The sequence below is a fragment of the Nyctibius grandis genome, chromosome 18, assembly GCF_013368605.1.
Source record: "Nyctibius grandis isolate bNycGra1 chromosome 18, bNycGra1.pri, whole genome shotgun sequence".
Classification (NCBI taxonomy): Eukaryota; Metazoa; Chordata; class Aves; order Nyctibiiformes; family Nyctibiidae; genus Nyctibius; species Nyctibius grandis.
The window spans coordinates 9,266,264-9,279,186 of record NC_090675.1 but is presented as its reverse complement, the minus strand read 5'-3'; the positions used below and the strand labels follow the sequence as shown (position 1 = coordinate 9,279,186).

The following is a 12,923-nucleotide window of genomic DNA, read 5'->3' as shown; positions in this document are numbered from 1 at the left end:
CTTCTTACACTTGGAGGCGTAACAGATTGCAAACTAATCTGGATCACCTTCCTGTTCCAGAAAAGATGTTTCTAATGAAATTGTGGTTCATGGTATTTTTTTAAGGGAAAGCTGAGTTTCCCTAAAACTGTAACCTGCACTTCCTGCTCCCTGCAGGAAACAGGATTAAGTGGTAAAGGGAAGCAAATTTAATTTCTGACTGAGCATAGGACTGATTGGGGTAAATAGGAACAGGGCAGATGTCAGTTCATGAAAGAGCTGCATCGTTGCACATGAGCAGTGGAGTAAATCATGATACGTTCTTCAGCCATAATTGGTGTTTGTGAAATAATATAGACGAGGTGGATAAAAATGACCTCTGTAAGGTGTATTGGGTGCTGGCACTATGTGTGAAGTTTTTGGTGCATATATACACCTGGGCATGTGCGTGGCTTCATCAGATTACTCAGTACTTGCCCATCTTAATCCATATTTTATAAACTAAATGCTGGAAACAGCCCCGCGTATAGGAATTAAAATACTTTCAGATGTGTACAAACAACAATAATGAACAAGGGCACATGCTGAAATACTTCTTTACTATTCTTACATGGTCATCTGGAACTTCTTAGAGCGGGGTCCATCAACACGAAGGGGTCAGTTTTCAAAGCAGTGTACAGGGATTTAGCCGCGCGACTCCTATTGACGTTAATGGGAGTCAAACGGGTAAATCCCCACGCACCGCTTTGAAAATTTACTACTAAGCCTCTTGACTTCTCACTACATACTTTGATTGTAACAGTAATCCATGGTTAACATAATTTTCCCGACAATAATGTCAAACATACTTTTGAAGTCAGTGAATTATAGAAATAGTTACCTCTTCCATAATTCTTTAAAGATGGCCATGAGATGGATTTCACCATAGGTTCGTGCAGTTGAAATTATTCTTTAACTCAGGAAAGAATATATATGTTATCCTTTGGTACAGAACCGGTAGTCTGCTCACAGTCTGAGCGTTTAAAGTGTTGAACAGCCTTAAGATGCTCCATACTGTGGGTGATATCAGGTTCTAGCTCTGCCCAGCTTTAAATGTTCATTGTACTTAACTGGTTTCCTATGGGAGCTTTCGAAAAGGAAGCTGGAGTTCAGCACAGTGAATGTAAACCAGTCTTGCATTGCAACCAGGAGTAGTGGTGAAGCCTGAACACCAAATCAGCACCTTTTAGGGGAAAAAAAATGCCAGGCTGTTGTCTATCAGACCAGTGTAAAGTAAGGAGCAAGTAAAGCAGTCATCATAGCTGGGAAAATCTAAGGAGAATTCATATCCTGATTGCAGACCTGCCTGTTCCTTTAAGATTAAAGTGCTGCTGCAGAGAACGGATGGTCTATAAAGCACCTAATAAACTGTGGGCAATATACAAATAATGAATGAATAAATCTATAAGTCAATTGGTGGTGTGAAATAACTGTTAGGCTGGCTAAACTCCTGGTTTACAGGGGTTTTAGCTTAACTTTGTGATGTTTATGCATATAAGAATATCAGAAAGTCCTAACGGGGGAAAAAAATGAGTGGGGAGAAGTTTTGGGTAAAAGAGGATATTTTAATTTGCCTGGCATGCTCCTGTAGAAGTTTACAAGCTGAAAAACGCATTAAACCCAGAACTTTGTTCAGTAACATATAGCCACGAGTAAAAATACATAGAGCATATCACCAAACTACAAACAGTTTATTTTAAACATGGCTGTAAGCCTTCTGTCTAAAATGAAAATCTGGTCTTCACTTTCTTGTCAAACTTGAGCAGAGGTAAAGCCAGCAGGCACAGAGCTCTGTGCTGTGAGAGAAGATTTAGGAACATGCACGCAGTAAAACTCGCTAAGCAGTTGTTGGACTTGAACTTCATGGCAAATCTGCTTGTGGGATACCGAAACCAGCCTCTGATGGAAGTGAGATCACATCTATAAGATGGAAAAAAGGTGAACCTGTTGAATTTGAAGTGGCTGCATGTAGACCTAAACCAGGACTGTCACATTCTACTTGTCACGGGTAACACGATGTAACTAATGCTCCAGAAGTTCCCGAAGCAGCATGAAGTAAATCATTCAAATTGTGGAGTTTACTTTTAAGAGAACTATTCCTGAAGCTTGTTGACAAGCATGTGATTACCTCAGGTCTCTAAACCACCTATAATCATTTTAGGTATAACTTAGGAACCACAGAAGAAGCATCAAAATCAGATGTTAGCATGTGATTTGTAGGAAACCAAGGGATATGTAATTTTTATTCTGCATACCTGTTTGCCATGGACATCACTAGAGACTGCACGTGGACACAGGATAGACTTCAGTCATAATGAATTAATTAAGAGTACATTGTTTCTGTTTCTACTAGATTTTAGAACCTTATTTCAAATTATTATTTCCAATTTTGTGTATTCAGTTGAAATAAAGGAAAGCTCTCTGGGTGTCTGCAGGCGTGTGTACGGCAGACAGCACAGAACAAATAGTCTTTATAGTCTGCAAATGTCTTTGCTCTTAATTTGGACAAACATACATCCCTTGGAGAAGAGCACATTGGGAATTTCATATATAACTCTCAATTAAATTGAATTGTGTAAAGCTTATTTATATAAATGAGAAAATTAAAACCTTTTGGTTCAAGAAGTGCACAAGACTAAGTAAAACTAATGATTTATTGTTCACAAATTAAAACCATAAGTGCGCACACTACAATTGAGCTGTAGTGTTTCTTTGTTCCAACACTTCTTTGCTGCTGAAAGATGACAATTTATAATCTTTGAATGAATGAAGATTTGTCTTAGGTCTAGGTATTTATTGTATAATTAGCCCATCTAGGAACAAAACCACTGTTTGTTAATTCCAGTATTCATCAAGCATGTGTGTTTGTCTAGGTCTTGCTCACGTGTCAGGGATGCCCATGCAAATTATTTGAGGTTAATATAAATTGTTTGTTTTCTTTATTTGCCACTAAATATCATGGCAAAGTTTCAAAAAAAAATGGGGTTTTTTCATACTTAATCATTGAACTGTGTGAGTCAGGTCCAGGAGCTCCAGAGGAATATCAGCTCAGCTGGATTTCAGCCTTTGTTTTGGCTTGTGTTGAAACTTTTGTCTCCACAGGCACTTCTGTGCAGTTCTCCTAGTGCTAACAATTATCACACAAATGATTAAATTTGTAATATGTTTTTTTTCCAGACCCCTGCCTTTAATAATGTTTCTTCAATATAGTAGTAAGATTAGTCCTGTAACTGCAGAGAAGGGAGTCTGTAAACTTTAACAATTTACCTTAGCTTATGGGTAAGCACCCACACCTTTGATTTTGAGGGTAGAAAATGAGATGCCAGTGTTCGAGTCATGAAAGGCAATGAAGAACAACAGTTTTTGCTGAGATTCTGTTTTTCCTTGGTTAAATGTGGAGTGTTTCAGTGGAGCTAGTCAGGATGGAGGGACAGGCATCTGTGCCAGAGTTCGAGTTGATGCAGATCACTTTTCACGTGAAGGAGGACAGAGATTAAAGGTGCTGCTATTATTTTTGAGCAGCTGAAAGATGTTTTTTGCCCCTTGCCAAATATTTATAGCAAAGCTCTGATTTTTGCTGTAGGTAGCACTCCAGTTTTTAAAAAGTGACCTTGAATTCTTGCTTATGGAGGGTTTTTTGCATTTATAAGTGGGGTTTAGAAACTCATGTCCTGTTATACTGCATAAACAAAAGTTGTATGTTCTAATTCTCACCTTAGATTTTTAATAAACACTTATTTTCTTTGTACTTTTTCACTCCACGGGTAATTGTACAAATTTCTGCCTATTTGTGTATTTCTGGATTAAACAAACTCAGTTGCATTCTGGTATTTGATATGCGTTTGTTCCAGTTGTTGGTGTAAGAATAGAAAAAAGTTAAAAATTGGCATAGCTCAGACACAAAGCATTGAATTTATCATTTTAGGAAGGTACAAAACACCTGCAATTGCCAGTAAAATATCTCTGTGCAACGAGAGCTTGCTTGCTCCTTGTCTGTGTGTGTGCCATTTGTGACTTCTTCCCAATGAAAGAGAAATTACGGGAGTGCAAGAAAAAATACTACTTGCTGCAAAGCTTTTGAAGAATTTGAATTTTATTATTTGCTATCCTGCATTATAGTGAAATCCTTTGGAAACTGAAAAAACTCTGTGTTGTAGCATAAGAATAGCTTTGCTGGTGTGTAAGAGGCTGCCATAATTTCCTGTGTGATTTCAGATTTTCAAAGAATTAAGCTGGAAGATAAAAGATTACTTTTGAGCTCAAATTCCTGGAAATGTCCCTCCCGGCTTAAATTAATCTCATCTTGGAACTTGATACCGATGCAAGAGGTGTGTGACCCAGAAATGAAGAAACAATCAGTTTTACATTTTTAGGACGTATTTGTTTCTGTAACTTCAAGGCTATTTTTAACTTAAAAAAAATGACCATGTGTAAGTCTGTAATAAGCAGTAGAGGGATGGCAGATCTCCAGCAAGGATCGCTTGGCTGATAAGGTCATATCTCACTGAACACTGCCTGCTCCCACCGAGGGCAGGGGGAGGAGGGCTTGCTTTGCCTGCGGTAAGGCTGGGACCGTCGTTACGGGATCCTGCTATCAAAACCAGACTCGCTGTAAATGCCTGCTTTTGTGATAGGTGTGGTACAGAAATGCTATTTTATTAAATAGCAAAATAAATTACTGAGGTTTGACCTCAGCTAAGGCTTTATCACTGTTGCCCTGCTGGTGAACTCTAAGGCAGAGCTTTTTCGTGGAATTCAGCATGTCGTCACTTTGCGGTACAAAGAGTTAATGCTGCGGGCTGAAGCTGCGCTGGAACGTGTGTTGCTGCCAAACCTGTGCAAAGCTGTGATTCCTCAGGAAAAGGCGTACAGCGTAGGACCAAAACTCTTCTTAAATTTGAATTTCTTTTTCACTCTAAAGCCATCTTGAATCTCCAGTAAAATGTAAGAGTTTTACGCCAGGGAGAAGTACGGTGACAAAGCAGGGTGGGTGCTGCTCCCTGGGCTAGCGTTCTTGCAGCTACTCTCTGAGTAGCAGCTTCCCTAATCTTGACAGCTCTAGTAGTTGCCCCTGGGATAGAAAGAACAAAAAAAAATGCAGAACAGTCCATAAAGTTCCTGTTGGTTTGAAAGCAAAAACATCTGCTAGAGTCATGAACAGTTTGTTAGCGGCGTTCAATAACAGGAAAGCCTGCAGCTGATCAGCTGGGCCCTCAGCAACAGGCATGGCTGCAGTCGGTAGAATTTATTGTAGGGGAGGCAGGAGATAGGGGGAAGATTTGGGCGACAGCAAAACATGTGGAAATAATGGGTTTGTTTCATCGGTTTCAAGGATAAACTTTACCGGTAAGGAAGGAGTGGGGGCATTACTGTTTCATATTGAGGTATTTACTGTGAATCGTCAGCTGCTTGTAATCCAGGCAGGTACGTGTATTTTCCTAATAGGAGTTTGCTATGGGCTAGACAGACACATCCGTAAGTCATTGAATTAGATCTGTCACGGGTGTAATGAAGCGGGTGAATGTAGTTTCTATATTATCGTGGAAACTGCTGAACACACGATGCTGGAATAAGGTCTGTGGTGGGGGGGGGTGTATGTACACATAGGTGCAGGCACAGAGTATTGATTGCAATGGGTATGGCAGACGCCTAGTGTCTCACGGGGAAAAAACTGACACTTTGTAAGAATCTGTCCCAATTTATATAGCACTTTAATTCGTCAGTAAGTTAGGCCCTGAGCTGAATTTAGTATATTGGAGGTTTCAGAATAAGGACACGCTGCGATACAGAGGTGTTAGAAATGGCTCTGTAGCTGAGCTGGGGTTCAGATACCCCCTTATACAAACAGGATGAAAATCCCGGTATTTCATATAGTGTATGGATTTATGAAAACCCTGTGCTGTTTATATTACAGAGGCGCCGTTCTGTATTTATGGTTACAATTGTGTCTGCTTTGCCATTATAAACTCCTATTATTAGGGGTTTACAACACGACTGTAAAAATTTGTAGTGAATGGAAACTTGACACATAAAGGTCAACCCTGTAATAATACAGTTTTTAAAAATCAGTTTTAAAAACCAAGTCATTTTTAGATTATGTGAATGTAAAAATATTGGTTCTAATTTTAGGATTGTCTGGTATCTTAGTGCTATAGCATAAAACTCTCTTGTTTTACCAAGGTAAAAATACCATTGTTGCATTTGCTTCTTGCTTTTGTGGTGTCTGCTCTTCCCTCAGAGTGGGTATGGTTTATTGGTACGGAATCCAGGGCTCCAACAGGCCCCTGTTCTGTATGTTCATTCAGTAATTAATGTTAAAAGGAGAAGAGCCGTTTGGGTTACCGTAGTGGCTGTATGTGTACATTCATGTCACAGAACAGAAATCTTTCCATCCCTTTTGATGTCAATATTTGAGCTCTTTCTGTACTGCAACATATTGTCAGAGATTTAGGAAAATATATACATTGCTGTACCAATAACTTACTGAAAAAGCTTTTTCAAAAAGCATTTAACAGTAAATCTGATTTTTCAGTTTTCTGTTTTTCGCAGTGGTTCCACCAGGGAGCCCTGGACCCATCACTCGACACGAGTCGTACGACAGCTTAGCATCTGACCACAGCGGGCAGGAGGATGAAGAGTGGCTTTCACAGGTACACTGTCTGGGGGCGTTCCAGTTCAGGGATGGAACGCTAACGTACCCACTGGGAGTAAAAGTCACCATTTTCCTCAAAAAGGAAAGTAAGCTTCCAGTAGGCCGTGGGTGTTGCTGTGTGTAAAACTGACCTCACTCCTGACTTAACGTGGTATGAATTGGATGGTCTTTACCAAGATTTCACCTGTAGTTTTCCACCCCTCCTCTCCAGCACTGTTTGGATGGTTTAGCTTATTTTACTGTTCTGGTGGCTTTCTGGTGTAGTGGGTGACCTCAGGAAAAAGAGAGTAAGGTAAACCTACCTTGTGGGGGTTGGTTCATTACTAGTTCTTGGAAGATATGTCAAAGGAACTTAAGACTGCTTGAACTTCATCACATCTATCCCTCTAGAGGACTAAATATATTTATAAGAAAAAAAAAATCCCAAGTGATGTCACAGAACACAGATAATGCAGAGAATTCTTCCGGAATGTTTAATTTTTGCTAAGTGATAAGAGTGATGATAGCTCTTCTGAGCAGGAAGATGCTAGCATTCTCTAAGCAAGCCACTTTAGATTAAGCCTAAAGTGCAAGTATGTTTTTCAAAATTAAAGTGTTGTTATCAACAGTAACAGCATGCAGTGAAAAAACACTGCCCTTCACTTCAACTTTTCAATTGGAACAGTGGGTAATGTGTGCTGTCAGTGTGAAGTAGATACAATATGTTTGTCCTGCACACAACAGGAGAGTGAATAGGAACATCTGGCCGTAGCCTCAGTAAAATTGCAAAGGCATCTGTTTACCTCTCGGCTCTGTGACACTGATGGTTTCAAGCTTAAAATATACAGATTACTTTATCTGTGGCCTAATTTACACTGCTACATAAAAGCTACTTGCTACAGAAAAGTCCACAGTCAGTCTGAGTTACGCCAAGATAAATGCAAAGATGGAAATAGCACTAAATAGGCCGTGCATTTCTCGTCTTGCATTAGCAGAGAACTTAGAACAACATTATCCCTTGTTTAAAATCGCTTCTTAAAGAGTTAAGAATCGCTACTAGAATACATCTGTCCTACATATACAAAAATATATTTTCATGAATTTCCTCAATAATTGCATTTTTGCAGTGAAGCCGATCATTGTTTTAGCAGACATTGATAGAAATTTAATAGTCTATTTTTGTCATCTTAAAAGTATGAGTTCACCAGAGCTTAATATTTTCATTTCATATTTCTTCTTTTGATCTTTAAAGGCTCTTTTTGATTTTTAAAATCGTATTTCAGAAGACTTATGCTTTGTTTACCCTTTTATTTACAAGACCCAATTTTCCTGATCATAGACGTTTCCAACAATGTTACCATCTTAAATTTTCACGGTTGTTTGCATTCCTATAGTTGACTTATTTAAGAGTTTGCCAGAACCGATACTCATCAGGTTTATATTTATCAGCGTGAAAAGACATTTTAAAAATATTTTGGATGCTTCATTTACTGAAATAACTTACTTTTCGAAAGCGCGTATTTAGACTCTCACTGGGAGCCAATACCTGGAGGAAAAACTGAAGTGTTGAAATTATTGTTTTAGACACACCACCTGTAGTCTCTGTGCCTTTTGGAAGTAGGCATGGAACCGAGAAGCTTCTGTGCCTGTATTTGTGTCTATGCATAAACATACATACAGCTACATATCTCATATACACCTATTATTTAATGAATATGTAGTTGTTCATTGCAAGCAAACACCCTTCTATTTTAATTGTTGGAATTCTGGTTGAATTAATATGTATGTGTGTGTGTGTGTGTGTGTGTGTAGCTGCCCTTCTAAACTCCATGTGTTGCACCTATGTGTTTATATGACATCTGCATAGTAACGAGTGTGACCTGGGCTGTTCAGTGTCTCACAGCACACTTCACGTTGCTCTCTGGGACAAACCTTGTTGCTTTCCAGCAAGATGGTCTCTGCCAGCGATATCCTCAGATACGCCAGCAGTAATCACGAGCTTTGGTTTGAAATACTGTTCACACTATCTCCATGTGCAGCAGCGCCGTTTAATGTGTGAACCTTTAGAAAGCAGCCGTAACAAAGCTGTAACAGCTTGCTTTGAAAAAGTGCATCCCTTGACCCGGTCAGGATTGAGGTTGTCTGGGGGAGGTACCTTCTGTTCCTCTGTCTACTCCGTGTAGATGCAGACGGAAATGTGTTCCCTGTTTGTTGCACCACAAGGGAAGCTTTTTAGCAGTCACGTTATAACGTGTATTTCTTAATGGCAAGGGGAGGAATGAACAGGGTCAGGTGAAGTGATAGCCAGGATGGAGTGCTGGTCTTCAGAACAGTTTAAGAACTGGGGTGCGATGTCCTCATGCTGGTGGATCAAGGACTTTCAAGGCTCCTCAAGAAGCTCTTGGCTTTGGCTAGAGCATCTCTCTCTAGCAAAGGCATTCTGAATTTTCCCTTGTTCAGCGTTCCTCCAAAGCGATGGCACAAAACACTTTTTGCTTGAGAACAGCAGGATTCTGGGGCTCAGTGTACTGAAGGGACCATTCAGCATAGTGCAGGTTTTTGTTAAGCATTTCCACATCTTCCCACAGGTCGAAATAGTGACTCACACAGGGCCTCATCGACGCCTGTGGATGGGCCCACAGTTCCAGTTCAAAACAATCCATCCCTCAGGCCAAACGACCGTCATTTCATCCAGCTCTTCAGTGCTCCAGTCGCATGGGCCAAGTGATACCCCGCAGCCTCTTCTGGACTTTGACACAGATGATCTTGATCTCAACAGTCTCAGGTAAAAATAAAATCAATTTCCAAGCTGTTTCCCATTTGTTGTGTGAATAACTTGCCTCATGCTTAAATGAGGCCATCTGTGTAGAACGTGTAGTAGTTTTCATCAAGTCGTAGAAGAGCATGTGACTCGACAACGGTAAAAATTCATCCAGGCCAAGCACCTTAGGATCGTTTTTGCTGCCCCTTCCTGGGTAAATGACAGTGAAAGGAGTACAAAGTCCAGTGGCCTTGCTCCGCGTCCTCTTGGCTTTCACAGTTTCTACGTTGCTCAATAGATCCATTTTCTCAGACGTGGGTGGGAGCTTTATGCCATAGATTTAGATGCTGACTGTGAAGCGGTCAGTGTGTTGGAACAGTAAGTGAACTTCTGAAACGTTTTTCCCCTCCCTGGTTTTTTTTTCCCTTCCTTTGCTTCCTTCCTTGTAATTCTTCTTCATGTATTTAATTCATCTGGTTTTGGACATGGGCTGATTTGGAACTGGGGGCAGGGGGTGGGCCTAGGGAAGGGAAGGAAGGAGAGTGAAGGTAAATGTGGGTTTATATTTACTGATAGCTGGTAATTTTGTAGAAGTGTTTTATGCACCATGTGTTTCTGTGTCCTGTCCAGTAACTTTCAAGATTTAACGAGTTTCCATGCTTCTGACTCTGCATGTGATTTGAAGTCCAAAGTTCTGTGGTATGGACTTGGATTGTTTGGGACTCTGTCTGAAACTCTTATGAGTAAAACAAGAGAGGTGGATAATATGACTAATCCCATTAAAACTGGGCAGATTGTCCTTGAACTGAAAATATGTGGTTTTGAAGTGTGTGATTTCTCCTTGCATGTAATTACTCCCACAAGTAAGGATATAGCTGTCAAATACGTTATTTTTTTTATTGTATGTGTGTGTACATATGCAGAAAGAAAGCAGAAGTTTAAAAAAAAAAATATAGATATATGTTACAAAAGGAATAGACAGTTACTAAACTGACAAAGAAAGTGCTGCTGTTCAGGAGGCCCATAGAGGCTTTGTAACCAGTTTGGGTAGGGTGAGCTTTTTCCTTTGAGGCTTTCTGAGAGCTCACATCTGAGACAGAGTTTGGGGTTACTCACTTTCTGTAGAGTCTCACTCAGTCTGTCTCTGGATGGGTTATCCAGATCTTGGCTCCACAAAGCAAAGGAAAACAACTGTTCAACAGTTGGCTGATTTAAAAATAAATAGTTGCTTAATTGGTTCAGCTGATTCAGGTTGGTGATTTAATTACAGCCCTCATGAGCAACGATTTTGACACAGGTGGTAACTCTAACTTCTTCTTTAGGATTCAGCCAGTTCGCTCAGAACCTGTTAGCATGCCGGGGTCCTCACGTCCAGTCTCTGATCGCAGAGGAGTTTCAACAGTGATTGATGCTACCTCAGGTAGAAATATTGATTTCTTGGTTTCTTTGATATTCATGGCATTCATCAATCTTGTCTTTTTTTGTCTGGTAACATGTTTACTAACCATTGCCGTATACTTAAAAGGATATCATGATTTTCAGCTGCGCAATAGGGTAAGTGCTGTTTTATACAAATACTTACTGAAAGCTACCATAATGATGAATTTTTTTTGCCTCTTACCACTCAAATCTGAAGTCACAGCGTTGTGGTAAGTTATGAACACAATATTTACATTAACATGAGCTACAAAATGCTAAAAACTGCCTAGACTAAAAAGCAGAACGTTTGCAAATAGTAACACTGAAATGCTTTTATTAATGAATGCCTAAAGCATAGAATATTACAGTTCCATCTCATTTATAAAATAGCTTTCATTGAAATGTAATCATAAATGTAATTGATTTCTGTGAACAGTCAAGACAACAGGATAGTTTATCTAATGTTTGTGTAATAGGCACATTTTCACTACTCTGCTCTAAAAGAGTGTGTAAATTTAATACTACAGTGGTTATGTTAATATCAACAGAGTAATGTATGTACTATAAAGTTTTCTTCTTTTTTTCTCAGTGGTGGGATATAGTCCGTATAAAGAAACAAGGACAGCAGGGCTTTATATCCTAGTACAGCTGTATAGCGTCTGAAGGGTCCACACAGCAGGATTTTGTCAAATAAAATCTCTCACAAGTAGAATTATTAAACACACAGCATTAGTCAAACAGTCAAGTCAGAGAGGATTTTAATCTTTAGCGATTTGAAAATCCCTGGAGACTGCTGATTGGATTGAGGTTAAACTGTAAAAAGAGACTGTAACACATACAGAAACTGGTTTCTGAAGGTTGTTTTAAAGAGAGTTAAAACAAAAGCTCCTGTTCCAGACTCTGTTTGCTATTGATATAAATTCTGAGTCCAAGATATTGCATTGTTTGCCAAATTAATTTATTTGGATATTCCAGGTTATTTCTTAGATGTGTTTATAACTGAGTTCAATAATAACTACATTTACTTTGGGTATTGAGGATTGTCATTATAAATTTAATTTTCAAGTATTTAAAACTTGTTAAACTCACGCTGAGCTCAGGCAAACATCTGATGCTGGTTATTTAAAGAGAATTTTATTTGTCTTAGGACATGACAAAGTAATTTTGAAAATAATTGTTTGATACAGAAGAAAACATAAATGCATCATTTATGATTTTTTGGACTAGTTCATCTATGCCTATTACCCCTAAAAGGTTACAAGCTTGAATCATAGGAGTGCTTCTGTCTGTGTATGTGACTCTTCAGATGCAGAGTGATTAATGGCACAGCTGTTCTTCACTGCCAGTGTGACTGTGCCAGCTGATACAGATCGAGATCTGGGTTATCAGGGTTGGGTTTTTCCCTCTTGTGTATGAACGGAGCAGTTCTATTACCTGTAGCAGGGCTGTGCATTAATTCTGAAATATAATGACTCTGTAGCTATAACCCATTCTAAAACTGTGTTATTCCATCACCAACAGAAACAATGAACCACGTAGGACTGTACCTCTTGTAAGCTAAACAGCCTTTCCTGGAGTGTGGATGGGGCCTTAATATGAAATGGCTCATGTGAATGTGATGAAGCTCTATTGGTAATGCCTTTAACATGTGTGTCCATATTAAAATTGCCAAAATCAATGGTATACCTTGTTATGACACTGAAAATATATTTACTGTACAGCAGTGACTCAGTTTTGTTATAACACCTCATAAGTTTCTTATAAACAATACATGGATTTTGTTAGGGACATGCTGATAGCAATATTTTATTTAACTTAACTGCCAGAGAGTTTGGATTTGAATTGATTTTTGATTCAGGGACTTTACCATCTATTTGCGGTTTTCATATTGCCTGATCCTCGTCCTTTCCCATGCAAAAATTATTTGTCCAAATTTAGGATAGATGTGCCAGATTATGTGTGATGGTATAGGGGTGTGAATTCTGTTACAGTGTAAAGGAGATGCAAGGAAAAAAAAAACATGCATTGTTTTCTGAGATCTTGTGCTGCTCTTGTAACAGAGCCCCACAAAGGGGAGTATTTTGTGCTTACCTT

The 12,923-nt window shown here is 39.2% G+C and overlaps 1 protein-coding gene across 7 annotated transcripts in view; it reads left to right on the top strand.

Annotated features, from left to right (window-relative positions):
• Nucleotides 1-12,923, top strand: part of BCAS3 (BCAS3 microtubule associated cell migration factor) — a 344,583-nt gene that overhangs the window by 147,105 nt on the left and 184,555 nt on the right. For all 7 annotated transcript variants that reach the window (XM_068415391.1, XM_068415388.1, XM_068415389.1 and 4 more), the window contains 3 exons: nt 6,568-6,668; nt 9,238-9,434; nt 10,733-10,830. In XM_068415391.1, coding sequence (XP_068271492.1) covers nt 6,568-6,668; nt 9,238-9,434; nt 10,733-10,830 — 396 coding nt within the window. The remainder of the gene's footprint in view (nt 1-6,567; nt 6,669-9,237; nt 9,435-10,732; nt 10,831-12,923) is intronic.